This window comes from Strix aluco, chromosome 15 (assembly GCF_031877795.1).
Source record: "Strix aluco isolate bStrAlu1 chromosome 15, bStrAlu1.hap1, whole genome shotgun sequence".
Lineage (NCBI taxonomy): Eukaryota > Metazoa > Chordata > Aves > Strigiformes > Strigidae > Strix > Strix aluco.
Genome location: NC_133945.1, coordinates 9,803,414 through 9,827,722, shown reverse-complemented (window position 1 = coordinate 9,827,722; position 24,309 = coordinate 9,803,414). Strand labels below are relative to the sequence as shown.

At 38.9% G+C, this 24,309-nt stretch overlaps 1 protein-coding gene across 6 annotated transcripts in view; it reads right to left on the bottom strand.

The window, feature by feature from the left end:
- Positions 1-23,937, bottom strand: part of IQCE (IQ motif containing E) — a 28,816-nt gene extending 4,879 nt beyond the window's left edge. For 5 of the 6 annotated variants that reach the window (XR_012625243.1, XR_012625244.1, XM_074840805.1 and 2 more), the window contains exons 1-21: positions 23,777-23,937; positions 22,354-22,401; positions 21,656-21,698; positions 20,097-20,237; positions 19,676-19,807; positions 18,759-18,829; positions 17,942-18,055; positions 17,227-17,277; positions 16,647-16,717; positions 16,349-16,421; positions 15,881-15,930; positions 13,038-13,198; positions 12,475-12,530; positions 11,960-12,168; positions 11,088-11,192; positions 10,229-10,331; positions 7,861-7,956; positions 7,122-7,145; positions 5,939-6,034; positions 4,778-4,908; positions 3,934-4,052 (exon numbers count right to left, since the gene is read on the bottom strand). Coding sequence is in view for 4 of the 6 variants with exons in the window: in XM_074840805.1 (XP_074696906.1) it covers positions 3,934-4,052; positions 4,778-4,908; positions 5,939-6,034; positions 7,122-7,145; positions 7,861-7,956; positions 10,229-10,331; positions 11,088-11,192; positions 11,960-12,168; positions 12,475-12,530; positions 13,038-13,198; positions 15,881-15,930; positions 16,349-16,421; positions 16,647-16,717; positions 17,227-17,277; positions 17,942-18,055; positions 18,759-18,829; positions 19,676-19,807; positions 20,097-20,237; positions 21,656-21,698; positions 22,354-22,401; positions 23,777-23,818 (1,936 nt within the window). In the remaining 2 variants the exon portion in view is untranslated. Of the gene's footprint in view, positions 1-3,933; positions 4,053-4,777; positions 4,909-5,938; positions 6,035-7,121; positions 7,146-7,860; positions 7,957-10,228; positions 10,332-11,087; positions 11,193-11,959; positions 12,169-12,474; positions 12,531-13,037; positions 13,199-15,880; positions 15,931-16,348; positions 16,422-16,646; positions 16,718-17,226; positions 17,278-17,941; positions 18,056-18,758; positions 18,830-19,675; positions 19,808-20,096; positions 20,238-21,655; positions 21,699-22,353; positions 22,402-23,272; positions 23,420-23,776 lie in introns of those variants that run through there. The other variant, XM_074840808.1, reaches the window with a different exon arrangement.
- Positions 23,938-24,309: the final 372 nt, after the last annotated feature.

The following is a 24,309-nucleotide window of genomic DNA, read 5'->3' as shown; positions in this document are numbered from 1 at the left end:
AGAAAGGTCATAATGAGAACCTCAGTCAGATAGAGATAATGAAAATCAGTGAGGAAAAAAAGAATGATGGAAGCTCTCAGTGACTTTCAGTCTTTCACCCTTGCATCTATAAAATACGAAAAATATTATTCACATGCTGTACTACCTTACTTAATGACAATAAAAATGGTGACCACACCATGGCTTTATGTTGGTTTGGGTTGTGTTGCGTGGCTGTTGGTTTTTTTTCTTTTTCTTCTTTGCTCTTTTTCTGGGTGTGTGGTTCTATGCATCTCATTGATTCCAACATTTGAAGAAGCGTTCAGGGCATGAACAGATAGAACCCTAATAATTCCAGTAAATACTGGAAAATCAGAGGAATAAAATGGATACATACAAGGCCCCTAACATCTGATGAGCAGAACAAGAGATCTGTGAACTAAATAACAGCTATTAATGCCTTCTAGCACAATAGCCTCCCCTCAGCTATTAACACCTCCTAGCTCAATATTCTCCCCTCAGCTCCACTTATTTTTCAGTTTAAAGTACCAATTCTTTGAAAATACTATCTCCAAGAGAAGAAAACAAATCAAGACGACCTGTGGTAGAAAGAGGAAACAGACAAGTAAGAAGGCATACGCTGAGCTTTTGACACTGAAATAGAAGGGAAAATGGAGGGCACATAGAGAATATTGCTTGGGGAGAAGAACAGACATGCCATGGGTCTCATTGTGAAATAAGAGGTTCCTGACACAGAAAAAAACCCCTCCTGGTATGGGAGAGGAGGCATACACAGCAACTGGAATGTGGAATAGAGAAAGGGGACCACAACCAGCCCAGAAATAGAAAAAGAGTGACAGACAGAGAGCCTGTGAATGGAAAGGAGGAATGCAGAGAGGCCATTACATTGACCTCAACCTACAGAGGCAAAGAAATGCATTGACTCTCTAGTTAAGTGAAATTCTTCTCTGCATCAGTCAACAAATAATGTAAAAGTTTTTCGGGAAGATTTATGAGCTAGTAGTACTCGTGACAAGGATGAGCAATGAGAACTTCCAAAAGCAGGCATAACTAGAAGATGCAACTCCAATAATAAACAGATATTGTATATGAAATAGCTTAATATTGTCCAAATCACTCTTAATTATATCCTGCTCTTGATGTCTGAGATTTTCTTGTCCTCATCTTCAGTTTAATATACTTCAGATTGACAACTTTATCTTTGTGCTTGTGAAGGGGTAAGCACTGATTAGACTTAAGGGTTGTATGCAAATTCATTATGATTTCAAAAAAGCCTCAAATTAAGTCATATCCAGAGTGACTAGTGATACGCAGAGAGAAATGCTGCCCTTATTCAAAATTGCTGTGCATGTACAGAACATATTCTTCCTTCCTGCCACTCCCCTGACAGAAAGAAACAAAATGCTAAGTATCACAAACTGAATTGTTATTATCTGTTCCATTTCATGGGAAGCAGCAGAAATGGCTTTACAAATCTCCAATTGTTGTCCACATTATGAAGAGAAGCAAAGCAGTGTTGAAGGCTACACTACTTTTGCCTTTTTTTTTTTTTTTTTTTGAAGAAAACAAAGACATCTAACCTGATGTAAACAAGGAATTAAAAGTCTGCAATGCTAGACCAGGATTATATAAATTTATTCTACCGGATACACAAGGTTTTTTAAAACACATTTTATTCTTTCTCATTCCTCTCAAAATAATGACAAAATGCTAATGAAATTAAATGACTTACTGCAATATATACTTTCACTGAAAGTTTAAGATCATTGCAAGATCTAGAGGTCACAAAATGCAAGTTTGGACTTGGGAAAAATGAAGCAAGAGCTTGTCCAACAACTGCATGATTTAAAGCTAAAGGAACCTGATTGCTTTAAATCACTCAGCTGTTAAAGAAGCTCCTTGTCTCATGTACTTTCCAAGCTGTAGGATGACCAGTGAAATACATTACATCAAAAACCAATTTTGGTAGTGGATTTTTATATCAGTCGTGAGCTACGAATGACAGATGTTGGACTTTTAGTTAACTTTAACCTGTTTAAGCTACATGGATTCAAGTGGCAAAAAACGTGCTATAACTGAATAGATTGCTGAGGGGTTGCATTTCTTCATAGAGGTGGCATTTACACCAGAATGCTCTCCTTTCTTTAGTAGGTTTTTCCCCCTATTTGCCTTTTGGGAGAGTTTGGTTAAACCCTCCAATGCACCAAGAACTAATACTTTGCAGAGTTTTCAGTGCAAGACAGTCTTTTGGGCAGCTGTGCAGTTACAGAAGCACGTATCCAGTATGCCTCTTCACAAGCTACCTAGGTACATTCTATCCTCATCCCAGATTTTGAAAACATCTCCCATATTCATAAGATCAGCAGCAAATATAACCTGCTTTGCTCCCAGTCTCTCCTTTTTAAACCAGAAAAGGACGGCAAGGAAGCAAGTTTGAATTCTTACGGTCTCCTCTCTATCCCTTCTGGTATAAAATCTTCCAGAACTTCAACTCACCACTCATCACTTTGTCATCATAATCTGCAATAAAAGTTAGCTTTGGAGACTTCATAGCTAAACAGTGACTGTGCTCTATGAGTATTTATACTATTGCATTTACCACATTAGCTTCATCTTACACCCTTCTTTGGGTCTTAGAAGCACTAAGCATTTTTTTTTTTTTTTAGTGATTCTTTCTATTTGGGTAGAATTTCACAACTGATTTACTCAGGGTTTAGACTGAGCATACCAATAACGACTACTGCAGTAGAGCCCAGGCAAAACAGGATTCTGCAGCATTTTTCTCCTGGATACTGTCACCAGACATAATGAAAATCACTCAAAACTCTAACATCTTCAGAAGCAAGTACTACCTACTCCTTCACAAAGTAGAATACATTCCTGAATACGAAATGCAGTAAAGCTTCTTAAACACTCCTTCACTGAAGGATAACCTCTGTATTCACAACCCCTGCAAGTCTGGCTTATTCCCCATCTCATATCTTTGAGAAAAAGCCTCAGCTGCTTACAGCTCTGTTTCTGAGCAAGTCTGCAGGGACTGTCAGCTGTTCACTGACAAAAAGCAAGTCAGTGTGTTTCTCAGGTCACCCTCAAAGTTGCTTTTTCCTCCAACTGGTCCATAAAAGCCTAAAATATCCCACTCTGGATAAAACCAACCTTTTTCAATTTGTTTTTAACTCCTTTGAAGCTGCACGTCTAAGGCTATCTTATCTGCATCATTGTTTTGCCTTTCTTACTCAGTACTTTTAACATCCTCTTAAAAGCCTCTTTGGCTTTAATTCCATCTTCTCACAAACAGCAATGAAGAAGGAAACCAAATGGCATAAGAGCCATAAAAAAGACATTCTCCCAGTTTGTATTATAGTAGTACTATAGTTGGCAAGGTTATCCAGGACTTCATTTTTCCACTTACTGCAGCAACTGAAGACTGCTGAAAAAAACATGACTAAATACACATGGCTGACTAGGACAGTTCTTTTTACCAGATGTCTGTCCCCTTCAAAAACTAAGTCAGGATGGTGAAAACATTCTCAGCTTGTCTATGGCTTTGGGCCCAAAACGTAGTGGAAAGTACCACGCTACAGCTACAGGGCTGGGGGGACTGAAAAGGAAGTAGAGAGGCAACACAGGGGAACACCATGTTCCTTGAATAATTACCACTCACATCAGAGAGAGACCTTCCAAACCACAGTTGTGACAAAAAGGCAAAGCACTGTGAGGAAGCTGGTACTGATACTGTCAAAGCTTTTATTTTTTATGTACGGGACTGCACTTGCCAATATAAGCAACATGTCATCAAATTAAAAGAAGACACATACAGAGTACAAATATGCATTTGCATATGTGTGTGCATGTGCAGATGTTCTCTACAAAATTGTGTGTGCACCCACTCAAAACACACACACTTTTGAACACAGGGAGAAATGAAATTACCAGGAAGAGATGACTTGAAGATTGAAGGAGGTGTCTGGAGTGCTGCTGAGGCTGGTTTCTTCTCTGTAATGTAAACTGCAGAATCTGCTTTCTCACTTGGTGCCCTGGACACAGAGGGCCTGCAAAAAGACATACTGCATAGCACGAGGCACAGAACAGTAATTGCAGTCTGTCTTCAGGGGGTACGTGGAAAAGTTTGTGCTGCTAGCCTCCAAGAGACAAAAACTTATCACCTGCAGAACTGAACTTCGACACTAAAGTGAGGTGACAGCTACGTAACTCTCCTTGTAACCATGGCAGCCAATATTAAAAACTTTCAGAGCAGTAAGCCCCAGAGGGAAAGGAAGTATTTTTCAAGACAGAGTCACCATAAACCTAAGCAGTAAGCAAATCACTGCGTTCCTTCTGAGCTAAGTCACTAGACTGTATGCAAGGTGGTATTCTAGCTCTTCCCTGTTCTTCCTCCACAGAACTTTTACGTGTCAAGGTTTCAGATTCACTTACATTAAACAAATGTACTAGGAATCAGTTTGATAGCAACTGTAATTTTAAAAATTTTTTTTGTTTTTTCCAAAGAGTAATTATTTTACTTTACTTTTCCTCATTGCTATGGAAGAGAGCATGCGACAGGATATAGGAAGACTACCACTGCAATAAGAAACCCTTTTAGCTGCATACCCTTTGAATTTTCTCATGAGCAACCTCTCCCTTGTCTTTGTTGGAACAATAGCCTTGTTATTCTCTGCCAAGGAACCCACACTAAAACTCTATAACAAAAATGACCCCTCTCCTGTAATAAAAACAATTTTTGCTACTGCAAGTTGCAGAAACATCTATTCCTCACCTCTCCTCAAGCAGTACTGTACGTGCTAAGTGAGCCCTGAAGATGGACTGGATGAATGTCACAATCTCATCTTTCTCCTTGCAATCAGAAGACAAGCTCAAGGAGTTTGACATGGAAGGCACACAGGAGTTCTACAAAGCAATCAGATTAAAGAAAACTGACCGTTTACGGATTGCACAAAAGCTTGACAGAAGTTTTCAAAATCTTACTCCCGATTGTGAAAGTGGTAGTAGAGGTAATATTCTCATCTTTTGGTCTGCAGTCTTTAAGGTTCTATAAGACTAAGTCAGCAGGAAATGCAAACCTGATCATCACACAAGCTTTGAAGCATCTGTATTCAATTACTAAAAGAGCAGACACCTGCAAGGAAAGTTCATTTATTTTCCAGAAGGAAACCTTTTGAAGAAGGTAGGGCAACCTTCATGATGGATGTATCTTCTCCTTGTATCAAGCAAAATTATTCAGTTCTACTACATTGGGCCAGTGTACTGAAATAAAAAGGTATGTAAAATGCAACCAGATGGACAACCTGGATGGAGAATTACAAATTAACTTTAGCCTGCTAAAGATCCAGAGGATGTTCACATAAGTTGGCAAACTGTTTACAGAAACTGTTTAATAGGTAAGGAAATTTTTTCATATTCAGAACTGAGCAATCTGGAGTGAGTTTGACATCACAGAGGACACTACAAGTCCTTGGTTGAGCATGCTACAAGCAAGGCTACTTTACTTTTCAATCTAATCAAAGATGCTTTCCAAATTCTTATTTCTGAACTTTGGTGACAAAGGTTTGTCTATTACTACAATAACTGAGTAGTGAACACTTGAGAGCAAGTACAGTTTGCAATAACACTCCACATTAAAGGCTTAAAGGGTACGTTATCAGCTGATGGGAGAACCAGAAAAAAAAGAGGAGACCTAGTTACAGTCCATAATGCAGAGAAGTTATAGCTTTACTTTAAGAAAAACTGGGAGCTAAAGAAGATGGAAAGGTAGGCTAGGGAATAAACTCGATATCTTTCTGGAAATACAGTGATGCTGCCAACTAGTGCATTAAAACATCACCAGGTGATTAAGAGAATTAAATCTGGAAGTACAGTACTTTAAACTGTAAACTAAACATAATGGGATGCCTGGATACCCATTTGCCCCAACAATTACCTTGTGGTGAGATTTTGCATCATGCATCCTGTTATTCAGTAACAGTTTCTGTCGAGCTAAATGTCCTCTGAAAGCTGCCTGAAGCATAACAACTGCCTAGCATGGAAAGAAATAAGTAGATGTTAGTTAGCTCCTTTGAAAGCTGACAGCTATAAATTAAAACAAGAGGCACATGGGGAAAAAAAAAACTTTTCCCTGTGCAATGGAAACTCTTTGATGTCTTGGCATTTTCTTATGTTTAAGGGATACATGCACGTCCCTGTTACTTCACAGGTACTCAGCTGCAATCCAGAGAATCCCCAGCCTGTAACAACCCATAGACATACACCTCCATGGCTTAAATTCAATCTGGGAGGTGTTCATGATTGAGCTTATCAAATGCAGTTCAGTTCTAGCAGCCAACACTAGCCTGTATTTCACAAATAGAGCAACGTGCTCCCATTCCCATATTAGACTCTGGCTACCCAGCAGGTTCTGTGATGCTCTGGTACAATCAGAAATCAAGCCAAGTCTGGCAGACCACTGTGGCAATTACACTGAACATAAGTCTTTCCTCTCCACTCAGAGATTTTCCTGGATTCTAATCAACAAAAAGCATCTAAATGTAAAACAGGACGTTTGCATCACATGGTTAGAATTTGTTCTAATTTCTGAAAGTAGGATTTTTAATGTTCTGGAAGAAACACACGTAAGATGCTCTGTTGTGCTATTTGAAAAAAAACAGTTTAATCAAAACCTTTGTGCAAAACATTTATCAAAAAGTGACAAGTTTGTCAAACACAGCGAATTCCTTCATAATACTCAGTGACATTTCTTAGCAAAGGCTTCAAATTCCTACCTCAAATCTTTCTGAAGACTCACAGTAAAAATAAAAGCATTATTAGAATTACCTAATATAGAAAAACTTTCCTGTTTGTATCAAATTTTGTTCAAAATTTTCAGAAGTGTTCACCTTGCAGAAGGTACCAAGTACAGAAAATTTGAGACCAAAAAGGGACACTTTGACAAGATATATCAAACAAAACCAGGATGTCAGAAGGTAGATCATGAGCCAGCCTGAAGAATAAATATGATCTTGGTACAACAGTTCACATTATAATAAAACCTCTTAAAAAAGTTATTTGTTTGTGCTTTGATACAAATTAAATGTTTTACTGTTTTGTTGGATGTCAAACACACTCACCTCATCCAAAGCAATTTCTTCTTTCTGAAATTAAAGACACCTAAGTTACTGACACAAATATATACAAGTTTTATCTAATAAAAATTTTCCAAATTTTCCTCATCAATTAAAACACACAGAAATACCTGCCCCACCTCCCTCTAAAAACTCACAACAACAAACTTAAGGAAAAAAAAAGCTTTTAATCTTTGCAAGACGTGTGGAGAGTTCTTTTGTCTTTAGTTTCCTAAGAAGCATTTACAAGACCCACCTCACACCATATGTCCTATATGTGGAAAAAGCAGCATTATGTTGTTGCCCATAGAACAAAATTTAAGGTTAACACTTTTTTCCTAGATCATTTTGTCCTAGTTGAGTGTGACTCAATACAGGAAGCTTCCTGTATTGTTTGGAGGATTTCTGCAAAGGGAATTTAACTTCAGTCATACTCCAAGGAAGCAACAGCAGCAGCGCTGATTCAAATGCTGCTACGCTTCCTTAGTTCTCTGCTGACCCTGACTCCCCCATTCAGAAACTGTGCCTAGCTCACAGCAGAAACAGGGTTCTAGGGAGCAAAGGCAAAAGCAGCAGCAGGGAGAACCTGAAAAAAAAGCAGTGGAAGAGAAGATGGCAGTAGGGAATCGTACTGGGAAGCACTGCTGCAGTTCCTGGAGCCCCACAGCAGGTTACTGTAGATGCTAAAAGAAGAGTAAGATTCAGACGTAGATGTCCTCACTGTTCCCCGATAAGAGAATCTCACCTTGTTTTGGTACATCTTCCATTGTCTCTGGATGATTCTGGCTGCTTGTTCCTTTCTGTGATCTTCTTTGCCTTTAACCGTGCAGATTGGTGAAGACTGCAAGGAGAATCTTTAACTCAGTACACTAAAGACACAAGTTGGAATTCTATGAGGAAAACACGTTACAAATGACTCAAACATCAGCACCAGAGTTATTAAATGTTCATCCTGCCTGCAGAGTGGAAGAAGTTAAAGAGGGAACTCTTAGTTCTGAATACTGCTCATGTTCGAACTCATGACTGCTACAGCGAAACACATTCCTGCCCCCATCTGAGGTGCTAGCAGAGCATGGGAATGGAAGGGTTTTCATTTACATGGACTCTTACTTTTCTATGCATTGCTAAGGCAATAGGAGCTCCGACAGTGGAACCCACTGCTTTGCTGATCAGAAATGGTTTGTATGTTATTGACAGACTGAGAACAAAGGTTAGGATACCTAATTTTGCAATTCTTCTCCAGGAAAGACTAGTATTAATTAATTGGGGAGCTCTTTCATGTCTCATTCTGGCAACTGTGGCCCCATAATCATCCGTTTAAGCTTACTGATGAGTTGGCCATCATATGACACTGACAAGATGGAGAGCTTGTGTAAATTGGCATAAATCTACACTTCTATCTTGAAGAAATTAATTAGAGAAAAAAGAAAGAAACCAAGAACAAAACAAGATTTTGTTCCAGTTATTTCTTCTGAGGTGTGGTTGCATATTCCACCTCTCACCATCTGATCCTTTTGATCCTTAATTATCCCATACTAACTGTCATACCTCACTTACCAAACAAAAGTTAACTGCAATTTAAAAAGACTAATTTAATTTGTTGGTGTAAAATTCTAAGTAGAGGAACAAGAGATTTTATAGACTCTGAAAAAAACCTCCTGATTCTGTGAAAAGGATTTATTTATAACCTAAAAACGCTGAGTTACAGGCTTAAGTTTAGCAAATGGATCATGTTATATTAAAAATGACAACCTACTATTAAAATGAAAAATTGGTAGGAACTTAGTGATAATTACAAATAATGGGAACATTTCAATAAATGGATGGTTACTGGCCAAGAATATATATAGTCTGCAGAGGAAAAAAGGAGCTGTTTGTTGGCTGTTTTTAAAGACTCAAGTTATTTGGTATTCAAAACATCAGCTAGCATCCATCAGCCTATAACACACAAAAAAGAATCGAAAGAATTGCACAGTATATCAAAAACCAGCACCCTCTTAAGCTAGTGGACGTTTTTATTCATATTTTTTATTACCTGTATTTCAGGGTCTATTTATTTTCAAGTACAAACTATCAAAATTCCCAGTATAATTTTCAACTATTTTTTAGTGAAATGAGATTAATATGACCACACTGCATCTGAAAGCATGTCTGTCAGTGCCCATTCATCTCTACTGGCCAGTTACAATAACATTTGGCAGAGGGACAGAAGATTGCAAAGATATCAAGTTCAGTCATATTTCACACCCCCCCCCAACTGATTACAGACCCCATTTAAGGCTGTCCAGGATTAACAGACATACAAATACATTTATTAGATACCGACAAATCGAGAAAGAGGAGGCTATGAATACCTCAACTCTAGAAAAACATCAATTCAAAGGGGATAAGGGTTTATTTTATTGTATTGACACCTTCCCTAATTCTTTACTCAAATATGGTGTCCCACCAGCAGTGGAATTAAAAAACCCCCTCAATTTTCATGACGATTAGTGTTCTACATCCCGAAAACCTTCCCATGAAAAAGTACCCAGCTTCCATCCAAACAGAAAGGCTAATGAGTATTTTCTGAATGGACAGCACACGTGCCCTAAGTGATTACCTGACCAGCATAAAAATAATTGAAAAGGGGTTTTGGTCTTTTGCCAGTCTGCCAGTGAGCACACTTACCTGTGTCTATCCTTTACCTAACTGTCAATTCCTACAAGACCTCCCTCTCTCTACAAAATTGGACTGAAATTAGTTAATAGGATTCAGATGTTTTAAGAACATATAAGCAAAACCACAACTGTCTTTTTTTTCTTAGAAAGTAAGGTAAAAAACCTCAAACATTTAGAAGTGTAAGCTTTTTGCAACATTCTGCTAAATAAGAAAAAGTGGTGGTGGGGCAGATAATCACTAACAGCTCCAAAAAACCCCCAAGTTGCAGTGGTAGTTATTGAAACAACTTACCAACAAGCTCTGGGAATTAATTCAGAATCTCTATGACAAGATTTAATGCCTCTCTGAAAACACACAACTAGCAGTTATTTAGACTATCATCTCAATTTGCAATACATTAGTTAGATGCAAGGGGAAAAAAAAAATTCATAAACAAAAACATGTGTCTGTACCTTATTAAGCTTTTCCATTGTATCTTCTGCCATTTGCCTCTTCTCTTCCTCCAATTTTGACTCCAATTTCCCTACTTTCTGTGTCAGGTTCTGGATTTCCTCACTATGGTTGAAAAAGCAAAGATATTTATATCTAGAAATTTTCTTTTGTTCCTGCTTTGAAAATACTGAACCCATTTCATAGGATTTGGTTGCTTTGGGTTTTTTTAAAGGCCAAAGTGGGAAACTGCCCAGGATAACATGATACATATTCTTATAGTAACAGACATGTAACATCAACTCTCAAGCTGTGATAGCACAGTTATGTTAAAATTAAAAAGTCCCAAGGTTACAACAGTACCCTTGATACTATTAATATTGCATCTAGAACTGCTACAGTTTCGTATTTGTCTGTCAAAGTCCTTTCTTACAAAGCAATAATGAAGGAATTTTTTTTGCCACCCTTGCACAGGATTATTGTCAACAGTTACACACAATACATGAAGTAAATGTAATGACATTGGCAATGGTATAGAAGCACAGGCTAAGGTAAAGATACTACAGTTTTTTCTTAGAGAAAAAAAGGTCTCTGAGCCCAACATGGCAGCTCTCTTTTTCCATTAATCTTACTAATTTTTATTACAATTTAATTCTTATTTTTACTATACTTGCTAGTCTTCCACTTCCTCTAAAACTAATCTGTAGAATTCTTCCCCTAGTAACTTACTCCATCCCTCCAAAACAGTTCTGTTTAAATAAATTCTCATCTTCCTGCAGTTCAGATGAACTCCAATGGATTTTGAGTCACTTCAAAAGAAAATTATACTTTAACAGATATTTTTTTGGTTCTGAAAGGATCTACTAATACAAAACATGATACCTTAAAGCCTGTTCCTCTGTACTCTTTTCTTCCATCTTATTCTGCCACTTCTGCAGCTCCAGCTCCACTTCAGCTTTAGCCTGTAGTAACTGCTTGATATCTAATCTACAAAGGTATAAGAGAATCTAAGCAATACTTAAGACATTCGTACTTCAACAAAGTAGTTATTTTTTGTTTAAACTTCTAAATAAAATAGGTTTTATCAAGTCTGTGAATGCAAGCATACACTGTTCAGAAGTAAAAGGCCTCCTCACATGCTCTCACTGTGCATTGTTGTTCAGAGGCAAGTTGACACAGAAGGCAGAGTGTCTTATCAACAATACATAGTTGTGTGCACATCTCTGCTTATGATCAGATTAACCTGCCTGCCCTTATGCACCAACTCACCAAACGAGTCCAAGCAACACAAATTGCAAATCAATTGCTTAGTGGGGAGAAAAGAAGTCACAATGCATCATATGGCAGAAGGCAGGGTTAAATGGAGAAAGTGGTAGATCAGGACAAAACATGTTGAAAAAAACAAGACAAATTTTTACAGAAAAATACTTGCAAGAAGTGCTGCGTAAAGTGACATATAGCCCTTCAAAGGCTTTTCAGTGTGGTTAGCAAAAAAGCACGTCTTGAAAAATGTGTTAGAAAGAAGTAGAAATTCTCATTTTCCATCTTCTCACTGACTTTTTTTTCCCTGCAATGTAATTTTACAACACTAGTAGGACTAGAAGAAGCTTTTGAAATAAAAGATGAAGGGACCGTCAAAATTTGTTTTCTTGCTGGAAATGTGAAGGACTTATTACATCGTTTCATAATGTGACAGGGAATAATTAAATAATTCACACCTACAGAACAACGTCTCAGACAAGAGTTGCACTTACTCTTTATTGAGTAGGAGATTCTGAAGTGCCTTCTTATCCCTCTGCAGTTTCTTCACTAGCCCTTGGAGGCGATGACATTCCTCAACATGGTCTACCTGTTGAGAGGCTAGATGATCCGGGTCTACAGAAGGCGAAGATGGCACAGCAAGTAACTGTGATGACTCACTATCTGCTGATGTCACCCTGCTGTTCTCCATGGCACATACTTTCTAAAGAGGATACATTTACATAAAAAAATACAAAAGAAACCAGAAGAAAAATAAATTTAGCATAAAATGATTTTATTTAGGCCATGAAAAAAGATCAAATGGAAGCGAATTCTAAAATGTACATCTATATGTAACAAGTATGAGAAAGGAAAAATGGGAAGGGCACATGGTACAGACATCAGTTTACATGTATAAGCCAGAATGCACAAGGCTGATTCACTGACTATATGCCACAAGCACAAGCCAGTGGTTCTGCATTTTCTGCTCAAAGACAGGTAAGACGGCCACATGATTATGATCACTCACTTTTTCTAGTTCCGAAATCCGTCTCACCAGCCTCTGTCTGCTCCACTCACTATAATCTAAATACAATAATAAAGCTTTAAACATGAAACTGTATCAGTGAGTCAACACTGTTCTTGCTTTTTGAAACTTCTGTCCATACAGAAAGACCATCTAAAGACTTCTGAACCCCAAATTTAAATATGCAGCAATGAAAAAAAATGAGAATGGTCTTAAAATATAACTTCTATACCAATTAGCTCAGAAATCAAAATAAACCATTCACATTCATCAGTTTTCAACAACAGAAAAACAGTTTTCCAGTGAAACATTAAATACTCAAGTGATTCCAGTCCAGAATTCTCAGGGATAATTACAAAGGAAACCCAGGTCTGACTGGAGCAGCACAGCCAGACGTCAGAGAGAGAATCCTGTAAGAAACTTTTCATTCCAACCTTTGCCCCTCCTGAATCTTCACCTCTGTAATAATTCCCTGATTTCTACCATTGTAGGGTTCTGCTCTCAAACACATCTTTCAAATGTACCTAAATCCCTTGCCCCATGTTCGCCAACTTTTCAGTACGTACTTTTTGTTTTATTGGAAGGAGGAGGAGAACTGCTTAGCACATGATCTAGATCTTCTTTCAGCCTCCGATTCTCATTCTGCAATTCCTTGATGTTCCTGGATAACCTCAGGACAGCAGCATTCAGTGCCTTTAGTCGTTTCTGTGTATCTCTGCCCTCTGTACTTGGAAATGGGGTCAAAACCGGAAAGTTAACTCAAAAGCAAGAACAAAGAAGCAGCATTAAAAAAAAAAGAGTGGAACAGCCTCACTATTCAAGTCAGCTGGCTACGTTAACTGTCTCCAGCTCCCCGCAGTAGTATTTCTCAACATTTTTTACTTGAGGAGTTACCTCTTCTTTTTGCAAAAAACATGCAAAGAACATCTTGCTCAATGCATTCACAATTGTTTTAATTTGCATTAAAGAAGGAAGATACTTTGAAACGTTGAAAGTTCTCTTGTTTTACCTCCTCCCCCACTCTGTTTCATTAACGCTAAAACAAAAGTGCTTGTACAAGTTTTACTTATTTTGTTTTCTATTTGTTTTGTTAACCAACCTTATAATGCGTTGCCAGCACTATATGGACCACTGATTTAAAAACACTTATCTTCAGTCAACTGGGAGACTCCTCCAAAAAACTGTTCAGCATGGAAAGCTAACCTGCGTGCTCTGAATTGCTTTCTTTCACTTAAACAGATTGAGATTGGGAGAGAGAGGGCTATACATAGACGGACTAACTCTCAAACAAATCCAACACACAAGTGTATTTTCAGATAACTGTGAATGCTGCTCTAACATAAAAGAAACTATTCCTGTGAAAGTAAACCCCAGAGAAATTTCTTTCTTCATTTAAAAGCTACATTTCAATCAATGAGACTTGAAACAGATTTGAAGAATACAGCTAACATCGATGTGATGGGAATAAAAGGCATCAGAAAAGGGAAAGCCTGCTACGTGTTAAAACTGTTTTAAATATACTACAGTGATTTTGCCTTTTTTATTTTTCTAATAAAGGGGAGAAGAAGTCTCAGCTTCTAGATGCGCAAAATTGTGAAGTTTGTTCACAAAACATATTTCTAATGGGATGAAATACTCGTTCTTTATTGCTATGAGAAAATTCTTTAAAACTTACTCCTGGAAACAAAGGATGGACCTACTTTTGGACAAACACCACTGCCAATGACAATCACAGAACAGTTTGTGAAGGAATCTTATATCCCATCCACTGGAACAATTACAAGGTAAAGGGGGAGACAGTCTACAATTAGCATATCAGAGTAAAAAGCTGAATCTAATCTACCTTTTGAAAATTAAAAGGAAATTAAACCATAAAAACAAACAAATAAGGTTGTCCAGATGTCATGGATGACTATTAATACAGCTGTCCCAGGCAGGAATTAAAAAAAAAAAGTTAAAAACAAAACACACCACACCACCAAAAATGTGAAGTGACAGAAATGATCATTAACCGTATCACTTCATGCCATTATTTTAGGCTCACCAAAACCTAAATCAAAGAATTGCAGACCATTTTGAAGACTTGAAAGGTTGCCTAGTTTCTAGCTACAATTGGATACTACCGTTTCACACTTTATGCTGAAATATGATTATTTTAACTCTGAAAAAGAGGAGCTAAATGCCATTCAATTCAGCCAGAAATAATGTAGACAAGCATCATGAAAGACACACTCTCCTACAACGCTTTCTATGTGCCAGAGTCCTGACCTTCAGCATCATTTATTATTTCAGTGCTCAGCCACTCAAGTAGAGACTGACAGTCACGTAATGGAGAGAGACTGCCCTGACCACTGCTTTCTGAAGCTATGAATAAATGAGGACAAGAAAGAGACCTGATGACTCATTTTTACCTGTAAATAAATTCAGTGTGATGGCTTACAGCCTCAAGAGGATAGTCACTGTATGCCTGAGCCAAAAGAGATTTGTTGGGGTTTTTTTAAACAGTGACAAAACAAATTGCAGTTTTCAATCCCCAAGAGACAGTGAATTAGGAAAACACAGGTAGTATACATAATGACCCATAAAGAGTTCTCATACGTTCCTATCGATCTAAATAATTACACCCCAAATTAAGACAGCTGCCTGTACTTAACACTAGGAGGGCAAGTATATTTTGAAGTGGTGTGGTAACCAATTTTCCTATCCCACAAAACTATTACCCTCTCTTCTCAGCTCGAAAAAACACTCACTTGCATAGATGCTTTTAATTCGCTCTCTTACTGGAGCTTTGTCTTTTGCTTTTGTGCTTTGATTTTTATTTCCTCTACAGACTGTTCACCCTCACCACCACGTATACACCCACACACTAGTGACAAGCACTAGTAGGAGCATCTCCGACAGCATCTCACTAGTGTCACTCATGGCTATCTCACAAAAGCTACCCTGACCTGCGGATCTGTCTCTCTGTACCACAGCATAACAGTGTTTACTCCAAAATACCTTCTTTGTAGCATACAGCCTAGAGCAAAATGCAGAACTGACTCAAGAGTAAGATGCCAAACATCTAGTGAGTTTGTTTCAATCACCAGTGATGTCAGAATAGGTGTGATTACGGGGGAAGATGGATTTTATTTAACAGATACATTTTCAGCACTTTCATGTACTTTTTAAATAGCTCTAGTATTTTTTCCACATCCACAAAATGGTCTATCTACAAAAAACCCAAACATGACTAAGACATATACCAAGGCTGTGAAGCCAACCAAAGTAGTACCAAAAAGCAAATCCAGCAATCTAAATGACAAAATAAACCGTTCCCATGTAGTTGTTTTCCATCACTTAAAGTAGTATATGAGTGATATATCAAACACATATATGCAAGCATTTGCCTCAGAAGAATTAAACATACTTTTTCCTCATAGTCTCAGATTTTGCCAGGAGGAGTTGGAGACGATGAACCTGTGAAATATGAAATACAGATTCCATTAAGGAGCTAGCTGTGGAAGCTGGCATTGCTAATGCAACACATTTGTCCATTAGGTGAAAATCAGAACAAGACTCTTTGGGTACTAACAGAGGCAATGATGCCATCACTGAAAATCAGGCTACTGTTATATTGCCTTTCATCTAGACACTACTTATGGTTGCACATTAGTTTCTTTATTTCCCCTTTTTGGTTGACACACTGAACTTATTAAGAAAAAAGGTTTTTCAGTACATATAGTTGGAGCTATAAGAACATCTATGAAAATTTGATTCCAATGACAGGTGTAGCTAAGCTGTAAGAAACCTATTTAAAACATTCCATTTATATTTTGACTCAACAACTGAACAACTTCCTCTCCTGTATGCACATTGAAGGACCTGTCAGACGTACCTCTTCATAGTAGGTTTCCATAGCTATCCTCATTTCTTCCAAATTAGTGGTCTTCATGTCTGCCTGGAATTTGCTGAAAATAGAAGAATACAAAATATAATCTAGTCAGACCAGCAAAGACGCTGCAATACCTGTTGGTTTACAATTTCTGAGTGGGTAGTTCATAATTGCTAATATGTTCTCAGAATTCATGAAAACATCTTAAGGAACAGAAGAATACATATGAAAAATAACATGGATTTCAAATTCCCTTTATTCTCTCATCCCAAACAAGCCTCTACCCCCCCCAAAGTCATACTTAATAGTGTTGTCTTTCTCCTCGCACTGTTGTTCTAGCTTGAAAATCTTCTGCTTCAATCCACTAACCACCTACAGAAAGAACAAATGGCTCATGAGTCCTAGAATAATCTTCTCTTCACAGAAGTTCTATTTCTCCACAATCTTGCCCTGTCTTTATAAATTATACCTAACCAGATATACTTATTCCTACATACTTCAGTACTTAGTAAATCACATGCATGTCTGCTACCCCAGAACGAAGAGAACACTAATTAAATCAGATCCCTAACTTATATCTGTGGTAACATAACCAGTTTAATAATATTTATACACAATCGTTAAATAAAACCAACTCTGCCCATTACCCTGCTAAATTCAAAGCAGCAAATAATAGGGAGAATGCTCCCCAAACAGATTCAAGACAGTGACAAAGAAGCTCCCTAAAATAATGTTAATTCCAGATCTTTGTTACCGGTTTATCTGACTACAGAAATAATGGTTACCTAATTCCCCAATTGCTTATTTTTTGTTACTTCATTTTATTTTTTAAAATCAGTAGTGTTTCAGTGAATGGGGTAAGGTAATGAAGACACTATTACCCATCCATTATCGGTCTTCTTTTCTGACAAAGCTCGTGCCAGCTCAGAGCCCTGCAAGGTAAGATAAAGCGAGTGAGCAACCTTGCTACTTTATTCTACTGCCAGCTCCTTCCACAAAATTTTCTAACGTACCCATCTCCACAGTCATTTCACAGCCCAACAGCTTAAGCTATGAAGTCCCTATGCTCACTGTTTTATATTAGCGCACTTCTCCCAAGATGTAGATATGCACACAGAAAGTGACAGCCACAGGGAATCCAGTGAAATTCAGGTTTTCTAGCTATGACCCTAAATGCTTCTTGGCCTTGTAGGTCTGACAATAAGGCTCATCTTCTGCTTCCCTGGTTCAGGTCTCAGGACCACATGCATCAGTCACCATGCAAGAGGTTAACTTGTCTACTCTCAGGCAAAATATTCAGGAAGTGGGCCTCTAGAAAGACAACTTTTAATTTCTGAAAGGAAAATTAAAATGTATCTTTGCTAAATAAACTTATCTGCACAGCATAGCATGATCTTCCTTTGAACTGAGCTGGACTGGTGAGCTGAGATACACAAAACAGAAATCCCTTCACACCAACCAACCCCCTCTCATATTCAAGCTCATCATTCCGAGGAGCCAACACACTACAGACTCCTGAAATCTAGAGACACAGGAAGAGGATCACACTGCTCAGCACTCTTTTGCCCCACTTTTATCTCCCCAAGAAACAGTCACCCTGGAAGGATCCAACAGTCGTTCAATCTGTTTATCCTTTCTATTGTTCTCTTCTTCTAGTCGACGGAGCTTAGTCTTCATTCGATCTCCCTCATTTTTCTGAGCTTGTATTGTCTAAGAGAGGGGAGAAAAATCATAAGCACATTTCAGAAATAGACACACACTGAGTTTTCACATGGAACACGTTCTGATGTCAATAACAATCCAATTATGATGGTCACGATGATGAAGCAAAAGAAAAAAAAAAAAAAAAAGAGAGACCATCACACTGGAGACCAGGGCTGGGAGATAAGGGAAGTGACAGGGCAAACTTAAAAGGTTTAACAGAAAGGCAACCTTACAAATGATCTACAACAGTCAAGATATCTGTCTACAGGTATCCCTAGTGTTCAACATGGCCAGTCCTCATCTTTCATACACTACACTAAACTCAACTGACAAAGTGTTAAAATGTGATGGGTGACAGCCAGAAGGAAAAAAAAAAAAAAAAAAAAAAAAAAGAGGTTGAGGGACAAAGAAACCAAATGCAATGAACCTTTTCAGCGTCCAGCTAGGGCCATGGCTGGGGTTCAGGACTGGGTATACTTCAAGGCTTCCACATCCAGTACTCAGAAGTATCTATCACACCATAAGAACAATGAAATTGCCTTAAACAGACACAAGTTTAGTTTAGCCTTATATTACAAATGCAAAAATAATAAATTGGTGGATGTCCCAGCTGTAGAAACCAAAGTATTCTGAACCAATAAGGCCCGGACATCTACCAGTGGATGAAGTGATGCTATGACTCTCTAAGTAAGTATCAGAGAGACTGTACCTTTTTCAGTTCTATAATTTCATCGTACATATCTTCTTTTTCTTTGTAGTCAGGAGTTCCAGGGATGTAGCCTACAGAAAAAAAGTATGTAAAATAAGCAGATCTGAAAGAGTTATTTTTAACTAACTATTAACTAACCAAGTAATTCTCCTAATTACTTGTCTTCTCTCTGGTGCTAGATTAAAATATCCATCTCAAGAAAGATATACAGTTCACAGAAGACTGCAGTCTTCTCATCCCAACAAATCAGTTATTTATAAAAGATTTCTACATGTCCAGAATACATTTTTCTATTTCTGCCTAACATGTAAAAGTCTATCATCTTTTAAAGCTGCCAGAAACAGTGTATAACCAGTAACAGTACAGATGTCATTTTAAATGGAAGTGGGATTTTTAAGTTTACAGTTCTCCTTTAAGAAAAGCAGGATAAAAGTTTTAAATTTTGCTCTTCTCATAAAACTCAATTGATTTTAATATCACAACCACATGATAAAACATTTTCTAGAGAAGAAGTAAAAGGAGTCAATTACATAGAATTTCAGGCAAGCAGATGGTTTCTATCAATGGTTCCTAAACTATGTTTTGCAAAGTCACAATAAATTGTCTACAGCTGGCCCATTGAACCATATTATATTTGCAACGTTTTCAGCTGCAAATGCATGGCAATTTGCAAAAAGTTCTGAAAGCTAGTAGTGACTCATTGCTCAAAAAAATTTGGAAACCCCCATCTTATCCAATTTAGAAATCTCAAGAAGTATCTCATGGATCATATTTTGACACATTTTAATGCAGGCTAAACTGAAATGCCTCTGCTTTAGAGGCATTATATGCTTTAGAGGCAAGATCTTAAGCAATGTGTGTTTTTACACAGGAAAAAGATAATTAACTTCTATCTACCACACCATTACATAGTTTACCATTACTAGAAGAACGAGAATGTTTTGGCTTCTTCATTCCTAGAGCTTCCTTCAAATATTCTGGAGTGCTACTAGAAATGTTAGTTCGCATATGCCCCATGTCAACATCTGATTTCAGAGGATGGCTCATTCCTGCCAACAAAAATGGAACAAAAAAATGCAAAAATCAGGGATAATTGTGAATTAGATTTGTGGATTTATTCTGAGCAAATGGAACATAGAAAGCTCCAGATGCTGTTAATTATTCCCTCTATAAATTCTCAAGATCAGATAATTCCAACCACCCAAATAAACAATAGTGAAATTACTTCCTATGTAGCCTATAATCAAATACAAATCTATTTTTCACGAGTTTATATGTTAAGCTGTCCACAACACTGAACTTTATCCATATATGCAGGTAAAGTTTTTATACTAATACCTTGTTTCAGTGATCCCAGCCACATCTGCCTTGGGTTTTTTACAGCTGCACTCTCAAGATGTGCACTGCCTGTTCCCTGCAGAGATCGCCAAACTGCAGCTTTTTTAGGATACAGTTGTGTGCTAGAGCTGTATGGAGACTCTATAACAAAAGAAAATATCTCAGTGTTGCCTTAAAAAGCTCAAGGTCACAAAAATTCTTTCTGTCTTGTGCTTCAAGGTTCCCAGACACATTTCTACTACTTATAAAAACAGAATTAAACAGCATACTACATACTGGCTTATAAGGAGCAATGGGATATTCACCTAAAAAAATAAAAGGCACAACAAAGAAAAAAATCTAATTCCAAAAAATGAAGAGGTTTAGAGAGAGACATAATGACAGTAATATGATTCAATGCATGTAGAAATATTTACATGTCAGTTTGGATAGGCACCCTTAAGATACTCACATGTCTAAATTCATACATTAAATTGACCTTTCAATGGATGTGTACACAAATGTCCTATCAATGAGAAAAATATGTATGGCTAAACGGACAGAAGTAACTATAGCTACTAATCCACTAGCAATTTTCTTGCAGTAATCAAAGAACAGAATTGGTCTGATGCAACTGCTGGGGAGCCCCTTGCATTACTACTTCAGGTATGACGGTCAGGTTCAAATACTGACACTAATTCCACTTCAAATTATTAGTACAGATGTGAACTATATGGGCTAACTAGTTAAATCTTCAAGTTATCAAGAGAAGTACATGCAGTAAGAATCAACGTTGCAAACCTCACAGATGAAATTAAATCAGCTATTTTAAATTCCATCGTTTAGGCAAGCAAAGGAATTTCAGGAAAGAAAGAAGATAGATGTACATCTACCAGAAAAACATGCCTCTTCCTCAACCTAAAGCAAAATTTAGAAGTACAACATTATTTAATTTATTAGAAACAAAACAAAGTAACAACAAACAGCAACACTTTGAGGTAGTCTTCTTTGAAACATTCACTACAAGTATGAAAAGGAAGGTAAATGGAAAAGTATAGTGAAAAACATAAACCCCGGAAAAAAGGACAAAAGTCCACATTAAAGCTGCAGATCTAATAATAATATTGTACTTCTAAGGTCATGTGAAAAAAACCCAACACACCAACAAATGAAACCAAGAACTGCTTAATCTACAACCACAGGTATCTACTGGATGGTAGGTAGCTCCAGTAATTCTAGATTCTTTCCACACAGCAAGTATCAGCATTTCTCCAAAAAGACAAGGAGAAAAAGAAATTCAGAATGCTTGCGATCAGAAGGGATAATGTGAGAAGAAAGTAGTTTATGCTGGAGAATCAAGAATTACAACTATCCCATAAACTTCAATATTTAGCCTATAAAAGTCTAACTTTGCAGGTGGGAGAACAAATCTCAGATAGGTGTGCTCTGCACACACCAGTGAATAATTCTAAAGAGAATAATAAGATGTCATGTGAAGTAAATCTTCCAGTTCCTGTGTTCTACAAATCTATCTTGTTCTGCAGCAATGGAAGCAGAAGAAAAAATTTTGGAACACTTACTTGGTGACTTTGGAGGCTTGTGAAAAATTTTCTTCTTTAACTTCTGGAAGAGAAAAAGAATTTTTTATGTATTTAAAATATTCCACTCTGCAAAGATTCCAGCTTATAATCTCAAAACTGGCTTCAATCTCCATTTTGTATGAAGATCATTTATTCTAATAACACAAAATCTTCTGTGTAGAAAAGAAAAATAGCAGCATTAAGTATATGCAGATTCGGCCACAGCAACGGTCACCAGAATTCAGGTGATGCCTACTGAAGTTTTATGCTACAGATAAAAAGTAGTCTATTCACGCTCACAACACTAAGACCTTCCCCTTCAGTATTAAATACGAGTAGCAGCAAACTCAAGGTGAGCACAGAGTAGAGGCTGATCTGTATAACTATTTAGCTAAAGGAAAGACATTCAATTCCACTAAAGCTTTGTAAAAGGATTACTTAGGCCTGTAACTTGATAGAACAGTGAAATGAAGCCAAACATCATTTGCAGCCCCCAGCGCTGAGAATTTAGAAGTCAGAATTACATCTGGAATTAGAGGAGGTTTTTGAATCAAACTACATTGCAATAACATTGCTAGCTCTCCTTTCTGAAGGGTGTTCTATCGACCAGGAGGCATCACATGGATGCAGAGTGTGCAAGAACATGTTGAGAGGCCTTTTAAGGCATATACCTACAGTGCGCCATTAATAAAACTCACCATTTCTGTATCTGATTCACAGGTTATCACAGACAGGCTGTCATCTCCCTGGGAAATAGAGACATTAACTGTGACATCTGCTACTAAATAATTGGTTATAACACACGTCCAGAAAACTCTACCTCCTTTTACTATCACAACAAAGTTTGAGTGCAATAAATTCAAATAGTAAATGTGTCACTGTTGCAAAAAACTGCATCATTTGCTCTAACACAAACATTCTGTGTGATATAGTGCAAGTCACCTCAGACTTGAGCCACAGAGATTTATGCACAGCACTGTAACAGCTGAACCTTCAGGTGCCCCATCTTCCATGGTGCTGGTTCTGCATTAATTTCTCCACCAGAGTTAAGCAGCAACTCATCTGTCTGGCCCCTTCCTCACTCACTTATTCCTACCCTTGCTATGCTATGGGAACAATGTAAACTTGACTGAGGAAGCAATCAGGCTGAGGAAAAAACCCCAAAGGAATCAAAAAAGTGGTTAATTTTTCCTCAGATCAAGCTGACAACTTTCCCTGCTTCTCAAATGTAAGCATATCCACAGCAGAAGGAAGATTTCCACTTTGCTTTCAAATTATCTGAATGCATGCTGCCCTTGCAGAAAGAACATTTTCACTTGCTGCCGACTCCATGGGGCTCACAGTTGCAGCACCATTCTCTGGACAGATGTTGGTCTGACTCATTGCAAGAGGCAAGGTGGGGTGAAGTATTTTGTGGAAGCCTGGTTGACAGAATAGGAGCTGGGGTAGACAACAGAGCAGATAAAACAGCTTTTCACGGCTGGCCGAGAGCAAGCAGGTATCCATCTCACACACTGTGCCATATAGTTTTTAATTTCCTGAGGCAATGTTCCTTGCAGCACATTGATTATTTTTGCTGTTTTAAGGTCTTTTTATCACTCTAGGAGATCTCTTTACCTAAGTGTAGCTATCACATTAGGCACTGGAGAATGTGGAAGGCACCCAGCCTTGATAGGAGGCAGCAAACACCAAGATATAATCGCACAATAACAAAAACATTGCAGTTCTTGGAGACCTTCACAGTCCCTTCGCTCTTGCAAAACAGGCCCAACAAGAGCCACCTACAACAAACAACACGAGAACATGGTGGTTCCCAAGAAAGGGCCTCAAAATCTCCCTATGTGGCTGCTGAGGGGCAGGGAAACGAACACTAACCGCTCCCCCCGCCGTGCTACCGGCCAGCCAAGGAGATACAGGCAGAACCCAGAGTCCCGCGGGCTGGAGACGGACGAAGCCGTCCTCCTCCCCCTCCTAGCTACCGCTTCGCCCGCCTGGCGAGCCTGAAGGGGCTTCACGCTTTGCCCTAGCCCCGCGGGCTGACGGAAGCGTTGGCCGGACTGAGGCAGGCCCGGGGCCTCCTCCTCCACCTCCTTCTCCTCCTCCCCGCCGCCCCCTCCTTACCAGCTCCCCCTCCGCGGCCGCCTCACCGGCCCCCCGGGCCATGGCGGGAGAGTGGCGGGGAGACCTCAGAGGGTGGCAGGGCGGCGGGGGCTACCTCGGGCCATGGCGCCCGGCTCGGGGCAGGCGGTGGCCTGGGCTGAGCGCGGGCCTCCAGCCCCCCGGCACTTCCGGGTTGCGGAAACCATGGCAACCAGCCGCGCGGCGGCGGGGCGGGGCGACGCCTGCGCAGAGTGGCCGGGGGCCACCGCCTGCCGCGGCTCCGCCGTCCCCCCCGGGCCCAGCCAGGCGGGCCTGGGCCTTGCTGCGGAGCGCGGGTGCCACCAAGCGGCCCCGGCGGGCTGTGGAGCACTGAGGGATCTGGTGGAGTTGAGAACGGTCAGTGTGAGGTTAATGGTTGGACTGGAGGATCTTCACGGTGTTTTCCAACCGAGATGATTCTGCGAGCAGCCCCTCGGCTTCGCTCCCGCTACCAGCTTCTCTCCAGGAGCGCAGAGACAACCCCAGGCGGAGCACGGCGCTGAGAGCAGCCCCGC